Source organism: Aythya fuligula, chromosome 2, assembly GCF_009819795.1.
Source record: "Aythya fuligula isolate bAytFul2 chromosome 2, bAytFul2.pri, whole genome shotgun sequence".
Taxonomy (NCBI): domain Eukaryota; kingdom Metazoa; phylum Chordata; class Aves; order Anseriformes; family Anatidae; genus Aythya; species Aythya fuligula.
Window position 1 is genome coordinate 107,686,338 of NC_045560.1, and position 23,150 is coordinate 107,709,487.

At 42.5% G+C, this 23,150-nt stretch overlaps 1 protein-coding gene across 2 annotated transcripts; it reads left to right on the forward strand.

Annotated features, from left to right (window-relative positions):
- Positions 1-17,783: 17,783 nt before the first annotated feature.
- Positions 17,784-22,132, forward strand: TMEM200C (transmembrane protein 200C). Of its 2 annotated transcripts, XM_032181025.1 has the most exons (3): positions 17,794-17,846; positions 18,324-18,401; positions 19,975-22,132. In XM_032181025.1, the coding sequence occupies exon 3, from the start codon at positions 20,018-20,020 to the stop codon at positions 21,665-21,667; it is 1,650 nt and encodes a 549-aa protein (XP_032036916.1). In that variant the 5' UTR covers positions 17,794-17,846; positions 18,324-18,401; positions 19,975-20,017; the 3' UTR covers positions 21,668-22,132. The 2 variants fall into 2 exon arrangements, with proteins under 2 accessions (XP_032036915.1, XP_032036916.1); XM_032181024.1 differs by lacking the exon at positions 18,324-18,401 and having other exon boundaries at positions 17,784-17,846.
- The last annotated feature ends 1,018 nt before the right edge of the window (positions 22,133-23,150 follow it).

A 23,150-nucleotide genomic window follows, 5' to 3' on the forward strand; every position in this document is an offset into this window, starting at 1 on the left:
CCTCTTTGCTTTTTCTTTTTTTTTTGTTTTTTTTTTTTTTTTTAAGTAGAGAATAGAAATGCTCCAAAAAAAAACCAACCTTACTAATATATTTCATGAAAATTTAGACTGTTTAGTTTATGCAACACATTGGTAACATTCACACTTTGTCTTTTGGACTAATTATATCAGGAATTAGAGCTTTTCATCAGATATCCTGAATCTGATTCCACTGTTCCCTGTAAATTAGAGCTCCAGTGTGGGATGGACACTCAGAAAGGGTCATAGGGACTCTGAACCTGCACCTGAGCCTGCCTTCTCCAGAGCTCAAACTCACTTCCACAGGTGTAAATGAGAATATGTAGAACTGGAGAGAGAGCAATAAATGAATATAAAAAAAGGGGGAAATGGAGGTGGGGGGAAATGAAAAAACTCTAATATTGTACCCACTGTGAAGCATTGGTGTACATCACACAATATATTTAGAAACATAAATGCACTGATCAGCACAGATGGGCTGGTTTAAGGACTAGTTAAGTTTCTTGCTACAGAAACTGATAGCAATTTTCTAGATAGATGAAGGCAAAATTTAGGAAAAATTGTGCCTTAATAATGTCTGCAACACATTATTTCCTGGGGCTACCCTTGCTATGGCACAACATATTGCAACAAATCTGACTGAAGGCTATGCCTAAAGTCAGAGTGTAGACCTGTGAAAATAAAGGCAAGTGATATTGTACATATTGTGGTCCCTCACAAGATATCACTCAGGGGAAACAGGCAGAAGTAAAATTTAGTAATGTAAACATGTGAGGGGCAGAACATGTTCCGAGGATGAAGAAAGGCAAAAAATTAGGAATCCATGTAGTAATAACTGTGAGCAAGATTGAACATCCTCAAACAATTGTATCATCAAATTCACAGAGCTGTCATCAAGGGTCAGGAGCTGTTTCCTTTATAAACATTGTCACTCTCGATTTCACTATTCAGCTGTTTTCAGCCATTGTAGGCTGAAACTTGGCATTCACATAACCAGCTCAAATGCAAATCTGTCTCTAAAAATGACTTAAATGGGTTAGGCCAAATTTAGTACTGAAGCAGTAAAAATAATAATTTAGGTATGGTTTCTTCTGGGCTGACAATAGTGATATCACTGCTAACCAAAAGAATATTTGAAAGTTTTAAAATATAGCAACCAAAAAGTGCAAAAGACACACAAAACCTTCCACACTACAATGTGCAATAATTAAAATAAAGGAAAACAAACACGAGTTTTTTCCCTTCCCAAATGCAGCAAAAATAATTCCACCAATTACATCACAATTGACATCAAACTGCACCATTTTCCTTACGTAAATCAGTGCCCCAAGCCCACAGGATTCTGGAACGCTGTACAGTACCTCTGGAGGTCACCTCATCCAGCCCCACTCAAAACAGGGCCAACCTCACATGCAGCTCTCCTCAAGTGCATTACTTAGAAACTAAGGTATTATTTAAGGTGACAAAACTGAGCCTGAAGCAAGAGAACAACTAAAGACCAGGCTTTGAGCAGATTTGCTTTGTCAGTTAACTGGTCAAGTCCAACAAAACAGGCTCTGAACTCTTGGCGCTTTGGCATCTGTTTTTTTAAAGCAGCTTCGGTCCACTTTTGGCTTCCAAAACATCCAAGCTTGTGCCTACACCTTCTCTCATTTACACCAAGGTAAACTTCTATTCAATACACTGGAGATATGAGTGCAACAAAAGTATATGAGAACTGCATCAAATGCAGCTGAATCCCACTTAAGTCTAAACCCCAACATTCCCCTATGTACTTTTGAAAAGCGCTTCTGCAGGATGACAAAAGAAAGGCATTGTCAAGATTTCTCACAAGATTCCCATCCTTTTTTCCTCCTTATTTTCAATTCTGTTCTGACTGAAAGTAACAAGCTCCTGAAATTATTTACCAAACAGGGAATACCATTTGATTCAGATCTTCAAATACAGGTTTATACTGGAACAATTTTTTATAGTAAATCGAACATAGCACATTTAAAGTGTTGTTCTTTTAAGTGCAACTGCCCACTTTCATGGCTCTTTCTCACCATATTTTCAAGCACTTTTTAATGCTATAGAGAGTGAGAATAGGGTTTATCTCATTGTCACAGTAAGTATTGAAAGCAGAGTTCACAATTTACCTTACATAGTCCCTGAATTCTCAGTGCTCTTCAACTAAAAGAAAAGAAAAGAAAAGAAAAAAAAAAAAAAAAAAAAACATAATTGTCAAAAACTAAGCAAAAAGAAGTTAACATGTATGTGAGTACACTACATACACCTTTGAATATGGAGTTTGTTTCTCCAGAATTAGTCTTTGACAAATGACCACCACGATTAATTGCTCATTTTCAGCCAAGCACAGAATTTGAGTCATAATTTGTTATAAAGGAATAGTGCCGTAGAATACTTATTCAGCTGCTAAAAGAATATGTGTGTCATCACTCAAGGCATCAGCCAAACAGAATAATATAAATTGAAAGGCAAATAGGTTTTCAGACTGGCATATTGTCCATTCACCTATCACCCACACATATCAATATATCATACCTGATATATAGCTGATATAGTGACAGCAGGGTCGTTGCTGCCCACATGTTTATTAGTTTCCAGAAGTAAGATTCTCTTATTAAAATACCTGTGTCAATACGAGTTAGGATTTTAAAAGTCTTGCCTTGGCAGTTAAACTTTTATTCAATCTCTGACCTTGAAAGATTATGCCATGCATTCCTTTTCAAAGACTGAATTATATTTAGCTCTGTTGTGGGTTACCTAATTTTGACTCACCCATGCTTTTAAGAAATGGGTGCAGCAATTGTTGGCAATAATATCTTGTATTCATTTCTGTGTTGTGTTTTGAGTGTGCCTATTCAAGCACACAGCAAGGCAAAAGCTGAAAGGATAATTTCAGAGCAGGGGCAGTAATTACCTTCCAGACACCTTCTGAAGACAAATGATGTTTGCACAGTTCTCTTGATACAAATAAACCACTAAAAATATATAAGGAAAACCAAGCTCATAATTGTAGACAGTCCAAATTCAATAACAAAATCTCACATTATTACAATATCTACAGCAGTATACTACATTTGCTTAAAGAGTCTATATCACTTAGGTTTTCTTTTCATCATAAAAGAAGAGCCTCTATTTTAAAAGCAACAGACCCTTCTCTAACCCCACGCCATTACATTGGAAAGCAATTTGAAAGAAGGAAACTAGCACTTTGACCTTATTTTCCAGCCAACATTAATTCTAAGGTTTTGCTGTGGGCTTGCATTCATCTCAGAGTCATATTCTCAGTGTTTATTCAGACTGTGTCCCTTGGCTTTGGTTGCTCATTTTCTGCTTCTCTGTGGCATGTTGTGTTTCTTCCGCTTGTCCCACACAAATATGCGTAAAAATACTGAATACCCAGACAAATCCCATTGACTTAAGTGGTTATGGATACTTATGTTGAAGTTGGAGGTTGAAACTCTTTTGGCTAATATATTCAAAAGAAGCTTGAGGATTCATATGTTTATCAGCAATGTAGAGAGCAGTTACTTTTCCTAGGGTGAAGGCTAGCTAAACTGGTAAGTGCTTCTCATACACAGAATATGTTATCAAAATATGTGCATTTCCACAGTGGTAGCTCTGACCACTTTCCAAACCGATGACTTTAGTCCATTCCTAATTCTCACTTTTTTTTCTGTCTAATTGACAATTGGCCTGCCAATCATTTTGTAAAACCATGTGCTACAGAAGCAAAAATATATAATGACAAAATGTACAATGGTATTGTATTTAAATTAAAGGTTTAGGGAAAAGCACTGGAAAAATTATGGACACTTTTTCAAGACAGTGGTTTAAGAAAGCATTTTGTAATTCTTATGAGGGATTAAACAAATTTTTTTCTTACCCATTGGTTTGTTAGATAAATAACAGCTATGTCTTAGTGTTGCAGAACACCTCAACATCAGATTTCTACTGGTTTTCTAGCCCTGTTTCTCACTCTTTGTAGTTGGTGTGGCTGAGAAATTGCTGTAAATTAAGTTGCAAGCCCAGCCAGGTTTCTGCTGCATGTTTGCAGTTCTTTTTGTGTCAGATACATATGAAGTGTTGGACATTCGTCTCTGAGTAGGAACTAACAGCAACAGCTCTAGACAAGTGTGAGAATGGAATTAGAAATTGCCAGCTCCAGGATATCCTCATATCTATATATGACATTCTTCATGGCTGATGCTCTGAAATGAGTGGATTGGCTGTGGAAGAACAAGCTAGAAATTGGTCACTTCCCGTGTCATGAATTGCCTGTGACTTTCCTGACAACACTTTAACAGAGCATCACTGCTTATGTTAACATGAATTTTACCTCACACTGCAATGGCTGAAGGTTTAGGGTGATAGGTTTAGGTTATAACAGCATCTTAGGATCACACAATACCGAGGGTCTCATAACACCATGGAATAGACTTGTCCTGCCAATGTCTGTGAACATTAAGGGGAGAATAGGCTTTCCGAAATTGTGGTGCTTTTACCCTTCTGGGCAGCTGAACTCTGTGCCCTCACTCCCCCTCCTCAAAGGAAGAGAGGAGGAAAATATGATGAGAAAGGACTCAGGGGCTGAGATGAGGACAGGGAGATCACTCAACAATTATAATCACGGGCAAAACAGACTCCATATAGGTTGGTTAATATAATTTATTGGCTATTACTAACGATCTAAAACAGTGAGAAACTAAAAGCAAACAACAAACGCCTTTGCCCCATCCACTCTCATCTACCTACTTCCCCCAAGCAGCACAGGGGGAATGGGGGCTGCAGTCAGTCTCTAATGCCCTAGGTCTCCGCCACTCCTTCATGGTCAGTCTCTTCCCCTGTTCCATGTGGGGTCCCTCCCACAGGATGCCATCCTTCCCCAGCTGAGCCTGCAGGCGCTGCCCAGCAGCTCCTCAAGAACTGTTCCCACACGGCTCCGTACCATAGGGTCCATCCCCCAGGAGCAAAGTGCTCCAACACAGGTCCCCCATGGGTGGGTGGCAGCTCCCCCCAGACTCCCTGCTCCTGCGTGGGCTTCTCTCCACGGGCTGCAGCTCCGGCCTGGGGCCTGCTCCTGCGGGGGCTCTCCATGGGCCGCAGCCTCCTCCAGGCCACATCCACCTGCTCCACCGGGGGCTCCTCCACGGGCTGCAGCATGGAGATCTGCTCCATGTGGGACCCGTGGGCTGCAGGGGGACAGCCTGCTCCACCAGGGGCCTCTCCATAGGCTGCAGGGGAACTTCTGCTCTGGGGCCTGGAGCACTTTCTGCTGCACTGACCTGGGGGTCTGCAGGGCTGCTTCTCACTCCTCTCTTCCAGCTGCTGTTCCCCAGCACTTTTTTTTTTACTTTTTTTCTCTCCTTTTTTTTTTTTTTTTTTTTTTTTTTTTCAGTCTGCTGTCCCGGAGGCCCCCCCAACATTAACCTTTGCTCAGCTCTGGACAGCAGTGGGTCCCATTTGGAGCCAGCTGGAGCTGGCTCAAATCTGACATGGGGCAGCTGCTGGGCTCTGCTCACAGAGGCCACCTCTGCACATCCGCCGGCTACCAAGCCCTTGCCAAAATAAAACTAATGTAGCAAATCCCCAGGGTTGGTTATATGGAAGCCATAAATTTCAGATAGATCTTCTTGGAATTGGATCCCAAAGTTTCTAATCTGTTGGGTGATTACAGTCCAAAGAGGGGTTCATTTCATTTATATTCATTAATATGACAAGAGTGCACTGAAAATAACCTCTGTTCAGTTTGTTTCACATTTAAACTTTGTTCATCCCAAGTGTGAGTTTAGAGTGGTGTGTTAATTTACATGCAGCATTTTAAGCTGTCCTCTAGGTAAAATAAACTACAAAAGCAGGTGTTGTGAGGAGTAAAACTAATAGCATACAGATTTTAAGATTCACTTATCTGAAACGCAAAGGCCACCTTCTGTTGCATCAATTTCATCATTCATTGAGATAAGCATTAGTGATGATTTATACAGGTACAACTAGGAACAAAATCTGTCCCCCGATTTTTCACATCAATTAGTGAAAAGTCAATAGATGAAATTTCTTACCTATTCCACTTGTTTCCAGATCACTTTTCTGAAAATGTCAAGCTTCCCATTTATTTTATCACTAACTATAAAATATCTACACAAAGCTCTGGAGGATAGAAATCCATCACAGTATCTTGTCACCACAAAGTTTTATACTCTGTGATGTGTTTTCCTTGCTCAGATAATATTTTTGCATCCCTTTTGTCTCAAAGAACACACAAGAAAGACATTTGTCTTTACTCCCACTGATTTGCTTGTAACATATCTAAATTTAATGAAGTAGTGCAATTCCATTTCCAGAAGCCATCAGTAAAATCTATCCAAATCAGCCTTGCTTTATTTCAATTAAATGGGGCCTCTACCTAGACTTCAAATTAGGGTGTTTGTCCCTTTCATGACCCTTGTCTTTCCTCAAACAATTCCTTTGCATCTTTGGCTCAGTTGCTCACAGGCCTTTCTGAGAGATGGCTTAAGTTTTGGTCCTTATCAGCTGCATCAGCATTTTGAGGATGGGGGAGAGATGGTTATTCTCAAAAGCAATAAATTCTCCAGAATCAAAACTATCCGTTTCAAAACTAAATGGTTCAAAACCAACCAACCAAACAAACAAAAAAAAACACAAATCTATTTTAATAAAGAATGTCCTTTTGACAATTTGAAGAAAAAAATGATCTTCCATTGCAAAAAATAAATATTTATTTATTAGTGCTCTAACAACAACAACAACAACAAAATAATTTTATTTGAGACATTTATTAATTCACATTTTCAGATTGTTGATTTTTCTGCCTTTTAAATATTTGGGGTGAGGAGAAGACAAGACAGCATAGTTTTACTGTGAGTTTTTTTTTTTTTTCCATTTTCTTCAGGCTATTACAAGAGAAACAGCACTGAACTCAATGGATCACTGCTCTATCTGATTCTACATGGCACATCTGATATTCTTAGTACGACTTCTCCCCACCATTAGAACTGAGAAACATTTTTAAAAAATGAAATTGGAAGAAACACATCCTCTCTGCTACACTGTATCTGAGATGGAACCAGAAGGGACCATAAAAAGGGGATAGGGTTTTATCTCTGCATGCAGAATGAGAAAGAGCATGGTTTCCTTAGTATACAGAGGTAAAATACTTGTACTTGCTACAGGCCAGCATGGCCCTGTGTACCATGGGGAACCACTTTTGTGAAAGAGCAGCCATGAGAGCCTCAGGAGCCAACCTGGCTTTGGGAGATGTATAGTGGTGGGAAGGCAGAGATCCTGTCTCCATAAGGTCCCAAGTGATGCACATTCTTTTAACCAAAGCAACAGATTCTTTCTTTTTCAAGATACAAGGTGATGTTGTCTACCTTCATACTGAAAAAGGGCATATACAAAGTCATGAAAAACAACTAATGGTAAAACAGCTAAGATTTAAGTCCACATTCAACAGTCTTTTGGGTTTATATCCAATTTATTAATGACAAGTTTAGTTGTCTAGAGTTCATGGTCATGGTATTATGCTGCCCTTCAGGTGAGGGAAGTGTGGCCTCTCTCCTGTTTTGATAACTCCTATATTATGCTCTTCAGCTGATCATATCTGATATATCAGTTTTTTGTTTTTTGTTTTTTTTTTTTTTCACTTCCTCTGTTAACCATAATACTGTAAATATTTCAGAATCTCTCTAAATATTTGAGTCTTCAATATGTGGTTATGCCAATTAGGAAAGAATAACTCTGTCTGCAACTTTATTACTAAAATGAACTTTATGCACCTTGTTTTTTGTAATTTTGGAAACAGAAAACTGTTTCCAGCGATTCAGCAGCATGTGCCTAATGATGGAATGAGGACTCTGAGTGGATGAATTATACATGAGATAAGGTAAGGAGTGCCAGAACTGGAGTAAGTGTCTGTAGGCCACACGAACTGTTATGTATTGCTCCTATCACAGTTCAGAATAATCATTGACCCAAAATTATGACATACACACTTTCCAGGATTACAGCCTTGCAAATAAGGATATGCTTACATATGTGGTTATCTATGACCTCCTTCATGGATTTCCCAACTTCAAACATAGCATCTACAGATCAAGAGCAGAATGGGTTATCAGGTTAGCAGTCTTTCAGAAGGGAGTCAATGCATTTTTCATTATCAAAGCACCTCTTATTCTCTTATCTGTTCTGAAAGGCTGGAGCAAATTCATTGTACATCTTCATCAATGTCTTTCAACACTCAAAAGTTCTACAGCTGTTTCTTGTTATTTAAGTAACCATTAAAATGTGATCCCTCCACTCAGAAGTTATTTGCTGTTCTCAAAAATGTTGCTCAGTGGAATGCAACTACTTCTGAAATACAATTCTTCTGAAGGGTTTATCCTATCCATTCATCTCCCTCAAAAAATTTTGTCTACACTTGATCTATGATGATACTAGAAGTAAAAAGAGATGTATGAAGACACTGATGTATGTACATAGCTAGATATTGTGAGGTAGAAAGCATTATGGGATGCAGAATGGAAATCTGGGGAACATGAATCTGAGATCTGGCACTTTGTTGAACTCTGATGATGCTAAGAAAAATGCTTAATGGAAAGTCTCATACTGCAGCAGAAGGAAAACAGATGGAAAAGTCTGCAATGTGAAAAACATCAACGTAGAAATCTAGTGTTTAAGGTACTGTTATAATCAATAGGAGGAAACAGGTAATTGCAGAAAATAATTCAAACTGCCACTCCTACAGCACACCAGATCTGTCACACTCTGGAAGTGATGCAGGCAGGTTTTAGCCTTCCAAAGTTAGGTGAAATAAATTCCACCCACTTGTGGTGCAATATATCCTCAGGAACTGACCCAGCCTTTTGTGGTGGGGACACCTATGAACAGTAAAGGTAACCAAGAGCTTAAGAGCATGCTCTGACTGTAGTAGAGTCCTTATCAAAAATTGTGATAGAGACAGTTACAGATTTAGCCATTGCCTGACTTATACGTTCAAATTTTATTTGGAAATATGTTTAATATTTTCATAAGCTCTGATTGGCTCTATTTAAAGCTAAATAAATAGCATTTAATGCATCTGTGATCCTCATACTCCTGGCTATGCACAAGTAATAAGCATTCAAAGGAAAAAATGTGTAATAAAGGGAGGAGTTGAGGCTTTGTAACCATTGTACCTAACAAGTATCATTTCATTCCCAAAATACTCCAATAAGCAAGGACAAAGAAGAACATGAAAAGGTCCTTCCCATCCTCCCGGTGAATAGGCCAATCTACTCACTAATAAATTTCAGGAAAAATATAAAAATAAAAATAAAAAAAATCAGGTTGTGCTTTTTTTTGATTGCTTTAGAGCACAATTGCCTTATTATGTATTAGCATCTACAAATAAAACTCAGCAAAATGACTGCCTAAAAATAACTACAGATATAAACGTAGGCTGCAAATCAGCAATGTTCTGCATCACAAGATGAGGTGTGCATTTTCTTCCTGCTTAAGATATCTGTGCTTTTTTAGGAGTGCCTAAGCTTACAGAGATTCCCAAAGCTCTTACTTTGCTCCATGAACAGTAGAGTTAGTGCTTGATATTTGGGGCCAAAGCCTAGTTGTTTTATTCACATGTCCAATCCCACTGCAACTGCAGGGCAGATTTTAGTTTCATTGTCTCTGGTGAAATTTCATAGCACGTTAATTGACTTTGGTTCAGATGTACAGATTAACCAGGTCATAGCCTACCCCAGTGGGAGTGTTGAAAAGATTAGAGCAAGCAACATCCTTATAGCTGCATAATTAAATGGCTCCCTTATTTTTTTTTCCTGCTTAAATTTAAGGAGACATAATTATTTGGTAATGAAAGCAAAGGAACAGCAAGCAAACATAATGTTGTGAATCCCTTTTCATTTATTCTGTTTCACTCTTCAGGGAAACATTTTCTACAGTACAGAAAAGCCTGTACCTATTGGCTTTCTGCTGAGAATATACTGACTTGGGCAAAACCAGGATGTTTCCATAGATCTACCTCATTCTTCAAATTCAGTTTACTTTTATCAATGTAGAAAAGCAATTTAGCAAGCTGTACTTTTTTTTTTCTTTTTTTAAATTATTATTATTATACAGCTTGATACCCTTGAAGTTACAAAACAGATTAAGAACGATTAGTGTAATATGAGTGTAATATGAGGCATTTGACTAACATAGCTGAATGTTGTAACATTAACATTCAAAATCAAAATAGAGGTACAATATGCCATGAAATCAAAGGAATAACGATCAAGTCCTCCTTGTAAAATGTTATTAATTGTATTCAGTAAACAATGACCTGTGGTCTGAGTGCCTAAGTGTCATTTAACTGAAGAGTTCAAGTTCATATTTTGATTTTTTTTTTCTGGCTATTTTTAAGATTTAGTACCTACTGATCACCATTAAATCACCATTCTACAACTTAAGGCAATTTTCATTGTTTTAATATTGCTATGAAAATATTCTTTGCTATGTTTCTCATTCCAGATAATTTAAAACACAATTTAAGTGTGACTGAAGAGAAAATATCAGCACGTTGACTCTGACACTTGGATCTGGAGTGTGGCAGAGTTCAAATAATTCTACATTTCACTTTGGTGCTGCTCACAGCCTAAAAAGGGTTTAGTTCCTCTCAGAAGTAAGAAAGTAGGCTGTTCACACCTACACTGGTTAGCAACAGTATCTAGAGTATTCAAGATATGCTCTTGACTTTACCCCAACTTCCTTTCCCCAGGGAGAAACTGTGAAGAGCTGTCAGAAACAAGATGACTGTTGTCTTCTGGCAACCCAAGGGTTCCTCCATCAGAGTCTCCATATGTTTTCTGGCTTCCTTTATGTTGCCAAAATGTGTCATTAAATCTTGGGCAAATCTCACCCTCGATTCTAAGCAGATCTTGCATCACTCTGAAGGTGATTGCAGTGAAGCATGGAGTTTTAAGGACCTTCACAATTCATCAGTGTTGTGACAAATAGTGTTAACAGTCCATAAAACCTATTGCTACTGGATGAATAATCTCAATTGGCTTGTGGCCCTTTCACAGTGATGATTAGATGTCCAGTGTACAGTAAAAAAAAATGTGACTGGTCATGGGGGAAAGGAAAAAAAAAATAAATCAACAAAACAAACAGAAAACAGGTTCAAAAACTGGGTTAATCTCCCGACAGCACATAAAAGGATACTGCAATAGTTTCCATGTATAAAATGCCAAGTTAATCCCTTAATAATGTAGGGCAAAGACACCTATCAAGCTGCACAAGCATGTAAGTATTTAGTAAGTGCCGGTCTGTGACAATCTTTCTTTTAATAGGAAAGACACAATCAGTCTTTTTCTCCTGACTGATAGACTGTGCTTTCATGCAGATTGCCTCAAATCATCTTATTATTAATTACAAGTGTGATTATGCTTGATTGCATTGTTCTAGTGTCTCACCAGACCAGTCAGGAATTCCCCCAACTAACATAGTCATTGTGCATTCTGTGTAATGAAAAGACAGCCGTGCTCCCCGGCAGTCTGAAGATATGCTGAGAAGCAGCAGGTGCGTACAAGAAACAGATGGAGAAACAGTGAAATGATTACAAATGTAGAAATCTGCTAGCTAGTCCTGCTTGTTGTGACTGCTCATGGTGGCTGACTAGTTCAGGTCTTTCAGCACTGCATGGATGTCCTGTCCCTGTGTGGAGGAGGCAAACTGCCCAAAATTCCTCCCTGAGACCATCCCATTGCCAGAACTCTCTGATGTCAGGACTTGCAATGAGCAACGCAGACAAAAGGAACAAGCACCCTTTCCTTGTTGAAAAATCCCCACACGAAGCTGCAAAGATGCTGGTATCAAGTTTATTTTTGAACACCTACAATTTTAAGTTACCAAGGGTAAAAATCTCTCTAGCATCTACTGGCCTGGAAGGGAAAAAACAAACAAACAAAAAGAAAAAAAAAAAACAGTGGGACCCATATGTTACTGGTATATTCTACTGTTCACCTCCTACAACAAGTGCTTTGCTATGCAAGTAATTTATTTTTAATATCACTGACAATAAAAACATTTTCCAACGCTCTGTCCATTATACTTTTATTATCTGTCTCATGGACAAGTGCTGTCCCACTGATTCAAAATACTATTTCTGAGGTTTGAAGATGAAATAAGCTATTTTATAAACTTGTCTTATAAAATAGATGTTCATGTCTGCCAGAGCATTTGCTATAAACCCTCAACTTGTCACCAAAATGTTTAAACAATAAGGAGCTGCTAATCATGAAATGGTTGTAGACAAATATCTTACTGCAACTAGGGTCAAGTTATTTTGGAATGGACCTCATCTCAAAGAGCTTATGTTGTAGAGCAATGGGGTAAGCAAAGGGGGAACAACACCAAATAAATATATATATATATTTCAGTGATTTGGAGGAAATATTACACTGGTCTTTCCTTTGGGAAGTATTCATGACTAGCCTTTACGATGTGTTTTTGTGTCCACGGATAATAGCACAAAGGTGTATGTGTTTGCAGTTGTCTCACATCAACAAATCAAAAGTGAAAGCAAATACCATGGTTGAATGGTTCCTACTTCTTTTTAAGCTGGCTGAGAAGTCATGCACAGAACATTTAAAAGCAATTGAGTGGCATATGCCCCTGAGCATGGTTCATAACCCAAGGGTGCGACTATCACAGATTTCCTGCAACATGTCACAACATACCCAGGAGAATTTAACATTGTCTCCTCTATTTTCAAGCTTTCTGCAAGATGTCAATTAAAAATATACATATTTATAAAGTGGCAAGTGTCATTAATGTCTCAAAAATAAAAATCTACTCACAGACATTTCATTTGTCAATAAAAACTGAATTGAGATAAACTAGTAATTCTTTTTTTTTTTTTTTTTTTTGAAAAACACTTGTTCATCTTAAAATATTAATTCCCTTTACCTTTCAATCACCAGATCTCATGTCTGTGTATCTCCTTCACCCTGATGAATGTTCCCAGTAATGTGTATCTCTGCTATAATTAATTCTGAAAGAAGAGCAGACATGCAAATTGCCGTTCACTCTCAGTGGATTATCTAGACTCAGGCTTGCTGCACAATGAAAAGAAAAGTTGCCTCTGATTCTACCGTGTATCAAATAAGCCAGATGAATCTAATAAACAATGGGGATGCACTATGTTTGATGCAGGTCTGTAAGGATTTCAAGCATGTATTTTCTCAGTGAGGATGATTTCTCGTAATTCCTTCACTGTGCTGCTCTTCTCCTCTGCATCAGTTATCCAGTTATCAAATCATCACTAATGATACCAGAATCTGCACCATTAATCAAATCAGAATCTCCACTGACATGGGAAACAAACTAATAGAAAAAAATAAAAAATAAAAAATTTGGGCTAACATAGGATGGAACATACTTTGAGAGCAGTGCCCAGGCTGGGAGTGATGCTATTGGAACCTTCCTACCTATTGCATAAGACAAGGCTATGAACTCCAGCAACACAGACTCAGGAAACCTTGCCATGTAGCACAAAATACTGTGAAGCACATGTACGAAATGTACATCAGTTTTTATTTTTATTAACGTAATAAATTAGCTAAGGCAATTTAAAATTAAAATGTGCTTTCAGGTTAGAGCCACTGTTATGACTGGAAACCATTCCGCTTGGTAGCTGGATGGAAGTTGAGGTGGAAATGACCTTTCAAGACTTCTCTGTGTCTGAGAAATTGTGAAGATAAATCACTGAGGAAAACCTGAAGTCTGTGCAATATGTCTCTCTCTTGTGCTTTTAATAGCACTCCTCAAAGAATCCTTTTCATCTGGTGCCCAAACTGCACGTATATCATGTAAGGGCCTGCTCTCTGTTTTGGTTTTGTAAGCTCTCTGCACCGGGAACTCCTGGACCGTGGCTAGAACCCATAGATGCTACAGTATTTCATGTAAGTACACCAAGTACTTTAGGTTGTCCTTTGAATCATTTTTGGACCTTAGGCCTGCTGAAGGCTGAGATATATTAACTTGGCTACAAATCTCCTGCATTAGAGCTGACATATCCAGCCAGCCTGGAGTGGAACTTATTCAAGTGGATACACTAAAATTGATGGCATGGTTGTACTGAAGCACTTTCCAAGAAGGACCACATGAAGGTTACCATCTTATGCTCAATCAACCTAATAAAAACAAGTGTATGCTTAAAAAATAGTGATTTTATATATTTAAACAGGGAGAGGAGAGGAGAGGAGAGGAGAGGAGAGGAGAGGAGAGGAGAGGAGAGGAGAGGAGAGGAGAGGAGAGGAGAGGAGAGGAGAGGAGAGGAGAGGAGAGGAGAGGAGAGGAGAGGAGAGGAGAGGAGAGGAGAGGAGAGGAGAGGAGAGGAGAGGAGAGGAGAGGAGAGGAGAGGAGAGGAGAGGAGAGGAGAGGAGAGGAAAAAAAGACAAAAAGGCAAGGCAAGGAGAGGAAGAGGGGTGAATGGAGAAAGGAAATCCTGTTCTAATAACCTCTTTAAAATTCCTAATAATTATGTAGGTACATCACAGTTTAATGGTAAGTAGCATCACGTAGAAAGTTATATAAGGGTAAGGCATGGGCTGAGCCTGCCAGAAGTGCTCAGTAGTCAATCCAAATACTGCAGAGAGAGTTACAAATTAACTCAGGCAACTAGTAAATCAGACCGATAGGAAAGCTGTCTTTTGCAACCATTCTGCTCCTGGGAGCACACAATCCATGTCAATTAAAAATAAAATAAATGTTTCATTAAAGCTCCCAATGTGTTTGTTAAAACAACAAGAAGAATCTGCAGGATACATAAGGATATGTAACACAGCATGGTAACTTGCTCTAAGGGATTCACTCTGACGTTGTAGAACTGATCCTTATGATGTAGAGCAAATTAAGTCTGCATTGCTAGCTGCTGCCTAACAACATTTTCAGCAGCTTTTCATCCAAGAACATATATATGTTTTTTTTTTCTTCTTTTTTTTTTTTTTTTTTTTTTTTCTCCCCAGGATTTGGACTCACCTACAGCAAATTTTGCTAGGAGTAATTTGAAAACCATGAACGTGATGATAGCCTAATCACTCAAAACGTTAGCAATGAAAATATGGAGAGGCCGTTGTATAAAAAAGATAGCTAAATAGAATGGTTTAGTTTGACAGAAATAGAAAATATGACTCAGATAGGGAAAAGAGCTCTTTGCCCTTTAAAAACTCGCTCTCATTCTCCCTCTTTCTCTAACACAGGAGCTTTTCAGGGAGAGTCTGATGATGCTGCATTATTGATAGGATACAGGTCTCCAGTGGAAACAGATGTGATATGTTTGGATTTCTCTGATAGTCTGGGCTGAACACAAAGCAAATTACCGAACGTCAGAAGGCTCAGGTTCAACGAGAGTGTTCGAAGCACAGTTTTATAAGAAGTTCTTAAATAATAAATCTTAAATTTCAAGCCTGTTGCATAAACAAAAGTTATATATGTACTAAAAGAAATGTGCCCCAAGTGGTTCTGCTGAGACAGACTTCAACTGAGATTAAAATGCATATGTGCAGCTTTAGGATTTGTTTGTTCTCAAAATAGGCGTTGATGGTTGGGGTGAAAGACATGCAATAGCACAGTCTGGATTAAAATTCACAGAATCACAGAATTGTTGAGGCTGGAATATATACAATTTAATTGAATATTCATAATCTCTCCTACATTTTTTCCACCCTCAGTTAGAACTATTTTTTTTTAAAGCAGCACTAATTTAAACCATAAAAATTGTCTCAGTTTCTGGCAGGTTTTTACACACAGCATAGTCTTCCCATGCAAGAGGTCAAGCAGAGGTAGAAGAGGGCTGTTCTGGCCTGGCCTAGATCACACTCCAACTTCAATAGTAATCCCAGACCACTTACAAAAAAAAGTGGGTTTGGCCTATTCACCGCTGCAAAACAGGCAATGAATGTTGGGAGCAAACACAAGTTTTACAGGAGGAGTTTTCTAACTTATTGAGATACCTGCCTGAGATTTGCCTTTCAGTCTCACAGTGGACCTCTAACAAGACTCTACTAAAGCAATCAACAGCAGTCTTTTCTTATAAATATGAGAAGCAGTGTGACGGGACATGCAAGATTATATCTCACTTATGCGACAGCTTAATGTAGCTTCGATTTAATCAGAATTTCCAAGAAGGTGCTCAGAAGAGAATATTGTTTCCTGGTCTCTACTGAAAATGCGAGATCCAGTGTAACACCACTGACACATCTTAGCTGTGACTTTCATCTTTCTTCCTTTATTACTCTCCTCATCATCTCATCTGCTTCTTGGCTGACTTCCTAGTCATTCCTGCAAACTTGAGGGGAAAAAGAAGTTGTGATCTTACTGTATTTGCCACTTCTCCTTTCAAAACCACTGTATTGTCACTTGAGATGCACACTCTCCCTCCTGTTCAGGGTAAGTATTTTGCAACCAAAGGCGGGACAGCATGCCACGAGGTCACTGGGATGTCACCCATGCAGTCTTCCCACTTCCACCCCACTATGATGTTCTGAAATGGAGACATGGCAAAACCCAGAAGGATGAAGGGCCTAGAGGGGAAGATGTATGAGGAGCAGCTGAGGTCACTTGGCCTGTTCAGCCTGGAAAAGAGGAGGCTGAGGGGAGACACCCGTGTCTACAGCTTCCTCATGAAGGGGAGTGGAGGGGCAAGTGGCAATCTATTCTCTTTAGTGACCCACTGGTCACTTTGCAGTGAACCAAGGGAATGGTGTCAAGCTGCAACAGGGGAGGGTCAGGCTGGATTTGAGGAACAGGTTCTTCAGTGAGAGGGTGGTCGTCCACTGGAACAGGCTCCCCAGGACGTAGTCAGGGCACCAAGCCTGACGGAGTTTAAGAAGTGGAAGTCTTTAAAAGACGTTTAGATGTAGAGCTTAGGGATATGGTTTAGTGGGGACTGTTAGTGTTAGGTCAGAGGTTGGACTCGATGATCTTGAGGTCTCTTCCAACCTAGAAATTCTGTGATTCTGTGATTCTGTGAAGTGTTTGGACTGTGCTCTTAACCATGGTCTGAATGTTTGGGTAAACCTGTGTGGAGCCAGGAGTTGGACTCAATGGTCCTTGTGGGTCCCTTCCAGCTCAGGATATTCTGTGACTCTGACTCTATGAAGGCTATGAGGCGAGGCAGAGCCCTGGGCTGTTGGACTGGGATAATCACACCCCTCTGAGCCGATCTAATCCGGCGGGCGCGCCTCGCCCGGGCACGCACGACATGGCGTGGGGGTGGGGGGGGCGAGGCGGGGCCGTTGGGGCGGGGCGCGGCCGTTAGGGGCGGGGCGCGGCCGTTGGGGGCGGGGCCGTTAGGGGCGTGGCGTGCCCGTTAGGGGCGTGGCGTGCGAGGGCAGGGCCGCGGCGGGCGGGCGCAGGTGCGCAGGTGGGGGGGCGGCGGCGGCGGCCGGAGTGCGGCCATTTCCCTGTGTCACGGCTCCGTCGCCTAGCAACGGCCCCGAGGCCGGCCGGCAGCCCCGCGGCGGCGCAGGAGGAGGCGGCGGCTCGGCCGGGCCGGCCCCGCGGCGGGAAGGATGCGGCATGGCGAGGGGGCAGCGCTCCCGCCGAGCTCCCTGAGGCGGCCGGCGGCGGTGCCGGTGGTGGTGGTGGCGGCGGCGGGGCTGGGCCGAGCGCTGGGCTCCCCCTCGGCCCCGCCGCCCGCCCGCCCGGGGCCGTGAGGCGGCGGCGGCGGCGGGGCGGGCGCCGCGCGGGGATGCCCGCTCGGGCCGGAAAGTTTCTTCCCCGCGGTGGCCGCCTGGCCGCGGACTCCTCGCCGGTCTTCCTCGGTAAGTGAGCGCGTCCCCCCCTCCTCCTCCTGCCGGTTCTCCGCCGGAGCCCCCCGGGCGCAGGTGGTTTGGCAGCAGGAGCACTTTAACGCCGCAGAGCCTCCCCTTTCTGCCCCTCGGCCGGACTGAAAGCGGTCCCCGGCCAACGCAGCGCCTCGCTCGGCGTTAAAACTGTCTCTGGGGTAGCCCTGCAGCGCCCAGCCCAAGCACCGAGCGGTCCTCGGGGACTCGTGCGAGGAGCCGGCAGCGCTTTGCCGGTGCCCGGAGCTCGCAGCCGGTTCGTAGCGATGCGGTCTGTAGCTCCGGGATGTCTCCCCGAGCCCTGGGTTATTCCGCTGTGTTGCGATCGCTGGTAATGGCCGGGGGTCGTAGGATGCTCTACGCTCTTTCTGTAAATCGGAAAAAAACTAAGTGCCGAGCGCTGCCGGTTTGCAAAAGCTGCTCTGAAACGTTTGCCATCTGGTTTTGTCGTCGTAGAGGAGAAAAGCGCCTGTCTAGTGGGGCACTAGGAAGAATGGGATCAACGAACCGGCAATTAAAGCAAATCATGCCCCGGTAATCACACTCCTCTCCAATAAGTAATGCCTTTTTTCCCCCTTTTTGTTTTTGGTTTTTTTTTTTTTTTTTTAAGGGAATAGTTCAGTGATAGGAACGAGAAGGCAAGTCTCTGCTCTTTGTTTTGAGTATGTAATGCCTCAGAGAGTAATTTAACAATGTCCTCGCCAACAACACCCTTCTTTTCCAGGGAAAATACGAACAGAGTAAATGGGACACAACATTATTGCATACGTGGCAAATCTGGGAATAGAAAATAAATGAGATTTAAAAGCTGAAAAGGGACACGGTATTTTTTTTTTAGGTGCTTACTTAATCATCTTTCAATGCAATGAATAGAAGTTTATAAACCAGATTATATTTAGTGCTGTTATCTTTTGCTCCCTAAAAAAAAAAAAAAAAAAAAAAATAGCTAAAAAGAGAAAGGGGGGAGGGGAACCTTCTCGGTAGCATGAAGGAGGATTCTCTGGAAAAAGAATTGCCACGGTGCAGGAATTGTTCCTCCATGGTGCCTTTTGTAGCTCAGATCACTGGGACATGCAGACGACTCCTGATGGTCCAGGGAAATGAAAGCCGTAAATGCTAGCTGTTTAGTCCCCTGCCAGTTTCTCTACAAGCAACCCTTGCTGTTTCCCCCAGGTGATTCACAGGGGTTCGCTCCTCCTTTAATAAGATGTGACATGCCATCTCGTACCTGCCAGCCCCCATCTCCCCTTTCTGGAGGCGGGGGGAGCTGGCCAGGGTTACATAACACTTACCTTGAGCATCGCACATGTTCCCAAACCAGGCGGCCGTCCTGATGCTCCCCGACCACAAGCAGGAGATGGATCTCTGTAATGTTGCAGATCGAATGCAAAGGAAATGGCTAGGAAGAAAGTTCGACAGGGCACCGCTTTCTGGTATTCGAATGTTTCCCTTGTGCATTTCACAGTAATTCCTTTGCCACTTATTTAGGAAAGGCAAGCAAAGCAATATGTTTAACCCTCCCCTTTCCCCACAGCAACTTGCAAGTAGTGTAATAAAATAAGTGGTATCCGTAGATCAAATATATTGCCTTCCTGCTTTTATTTCCCTCCTCCCCTCGAATCCAGTCCCTGCGTGACATCACTAACCACAGTCACCGTGTAGCACAACCTGACCCCATGGGAATGGGGCTCGAGGGTAGGGAAGCTGGTAGCCGCCTCTGAATCCTGGTGCTTTGCAAGCTTCTTCTGAGAGCAGCAGGATCATTTTTTTGTTTACACCGGCAGGTACCACCCCATCTATCATTTTCCTGAAGTATAAATAAATTAATTAGCTGTTTGCCAAGTGTCTAGTGGGGCACATGGTTGCATCCCTTCCCAGAGTTGCTTAACTGTCTGTCTCATGGGTCTGCCAGTCTCTATCACGCACAGGAGCTGTATGGACAAGGGAGATCAGCCTGCTGGTGCCATCCCCTGTCCCATTTGTTGAGGATTTTAACTATCAGGAGGTTGAAAGATAAACAGGAAACAGTAGCAACTGTTGTGCTGTGGGTCTTTCCTCAGTCCTCACCCTTTTCTCTTTTTTTTTTTTTTTTTTTTTTTTATTGCAGGAGCTGGAGCAGCTGTAGGGAGCAGTGCTCTGGGTAGCCAGCCATGATCGCCACTGGAGGCCTCCTGAGGATCTCAGCTAGGAAGCAGGACCCCTTACGACCCCAAAGCCAAGCCCCCAAACGCAAACGTAAGACCAAGAAGAAACGCAAGAACGATGTGGTGGTGGTGAAAGGCAAGCTCAAGCTGTGCTCCCTCTCAGGGCTCATCGCCCTCTGTGGCATCCTGGTACTGCTAGTGGGCATCGCCTTGGCGGTGGTGGGCTACTGGCCCAAGCCCAGCCAGGTATACAGAGAAGGTGGCGTCAGCGGGGGCAGACACCTGGCACCGCAGGGTGGCACCCCCAGGAACCGCTCCCGCAGCCAGGAAGGGGCACAAGCAGACATCCATCTGGAGTCACCCCCCAGAGCCAACTCCTCCACCACCGCTGCCACCCGGGGGTTCCCGCAGTCCCGTCCCACTTCCTCATCCCCCCAGGCTTCCGTGGGTTTCCTTTTCCGTCTTTTCTCGAGCTACCTGCATTCAGACAAGCTGAAGGTGCTGGGCCCCCTCATCATGGGTATCGGCATCTTCCTCTTCATCTGTGCCAATGCAGTGTTGCACGAGAACCGTGACAAGAAGACCAAGATCATCAACCTGCGTGACCTCTACTCCACTGTTATCGATGCCCACAGCCTGCGGGCAAAGGACGGAGGCACCCCGGCCTCAGCCCCTCTCAACGGCTTTGTCAACTACGTGCAGTCCCGGGGCCTGGAGCTAAAGCCTGGTGGTGAAGGCCTGGGTGCCACGGCCATGCTGGCCAAGAGCTCCTGGCCACCAGGGCTGGGTGCCTCCCTTTCTCCCCCTGACCTGGCATCCTCGCCACGGCGTTCCTCCTTCTGCACCCCACCGCAGCCTCCCAGCCTAGCCGAGGCCGTGTACAGCATCTACCAGGAGCGTGCAGCCCTTGCTGGCCGCACCTTCACCAGCCCACCCTGCAGCCCACCGGAGAGCTGGGGCCAGCGCAGCACGGCCAGCTCCATCGTTGGCTCTTCACTGAGTGCTTTCACCCTTCTGCCCTTGGCGCAGAGTGGCGGAGGGGGAGGCTGGCGGAGGCCCCCTGGTGAGCGAGGGGCCCGGGAGATCCCACGGGGGGAGTTTGAGCTGAGCCTGACTGACCTTAGCAGCAGCCACATCGAGGGAGGCTACGGGACAAGGAGGCACAAGCTGGTTCTGAGGCGGCAGAGCACCAGCTGCTTGCCTGATGCTAGGCGTCCCCTTTCCCCCGAGCCACCTCGGTCTCCAGCTGTCAGCACGGGCATGGACACCAGCCTCTTGGCAAAGGCATCTTCTAGCTACTCCAAATCTCTGGATCTGGGGGGTTCACCCCCCTCCACTCCCCCTGCCGTCACCAGGACGGACTCTCAGAGCTCCCAGTCTGATCCTTCCAGCAGCAATAAGGGCTACAGCCACCTGGAGGAGGCTGGCACCTCCTTGGAGTCAGTTGCCAACATCCCAGCCAGTAAAATCCAGGACTGTGAGGAGGAACCAGCTGAGAAGACAGACCCCCTCAAGGCTACCAGCAGAGAACAAACAGGGGAGCAATCTCAGCAAACGCAAAGACAGTACACAAATAAAGAGAAACTCTTTATGATTTCTAGGTCGCACGCTGCATTAGGGCTGGAGGATGGGGAACTGGAGAGTACTGGCATCTAAATGAAACAGAGAAGGACACCTTGCAACCCTCCACACCTTTCCCCACTTCTCCAATGTTTTTGTGGACTTACGAAACCAATCTATATCCAAAGAGCTGCAGTATGCCACCCTTGAAAATTGAATTCAATAAATCCTGTAGATGACTTCAGGAAGAAAAAGAAAATCCTTCTGTCCGATTGTGATTGTATGTTCCATGCAAGCCAAATTGTATTAAATATCCACAGTCCAATAGGTTCTTTGGATCAGATTAATACAATTTCGGACAGTATAACTGTGCACTTTACTTGTCTTGATTTCCAAGTGCCCCTTCTTCTCCTCTGATTTCTTTCTTGCTGATTTGCCACTAACTGCTTGAAAACCGCAGGCACCTTTTTAAGCTCAAGAGCAACGTGGTCTTCAGATCAAGAAAGCCGAGCTCTCTCTTTGTTTTGGTTCAATCACTCTAAAAAGTTTGCAAGGCCTTAAGGATGACGTACCTTGACAAAGAATGAGTTTGTTTAAATTCTGGAAAAATGACATTTTAGAAGAGACTGGAGCAGAACAGAGCTCTGAAAAATTAGTTAAAACCATGACATTCCTGAATCCAAAATACCTACTACGACGTGATACTTTATTAAGTATTATTACACATGTATTGACTAATAGCATTAAAAGCTTTTTTTAATAAAACATTTACAAACAAAACTGAGAGACAAACAATCCTTTATTTTGGTAAGTACACACAGAAACTAGAAACCTCTGTTTTTATACTGTGAATGATTGTAGAGATGCTACAAGGCTAAAGTTTGTTTATGTTTTTAAGTGGATAATAATCATTTAGGAGTAGCTTCAAAACAAGTAGTGGTTCTGACTCTGAGAAGCTGTCCTTTAGTTCAGTCCGCAGATTCTGTCTGCATTTCTAGGAGTGCTTTGTGACAGTGGAAGAAATCTGAGATTTAGACGTGCTAGGGAAAAAAACAAACATGTTTAAATCAAAATTATATTTTTTGTGAGTAATGTATTAATCTCAAACTGCAGCATGTTCTTTTTGGATTTTTCACTTACAACTGTTGCTTTAAGCCTTCCTGCTGCTAAGGGTTTCCAATTTATGAATGCATGTGAATAACCTTAATTTTAAAGCATAATGGAAGTCCTGAAAATCTCTTAGCCGTGCACTCGATTGAAGTCAGTGTATGTTTCTCACTGACTTTGATGCGGTGACAATTTCTTCATGAGTGAGAAAAGCAAGTTTCCTTAAGGCTGAGCTATGCAATATTGTCTGTGGGCAGATTTTTAGTAAACTGGTGAGCTGTTTCATTGTCATACCTGCAACACAACAGGCATTCTTTTATTTTGCTAAAGCAGCTAGCTAGCTTTAGATCCTCAGAAGATTTTGTCACTATTTCAGATTCTGAATACGAATATGGCATTTCATTGGTACAATCAGAGAAACTAACATTAAACAAATACAATGTGTAGGCAGGAAATAGTTTTTCTGTTGCAA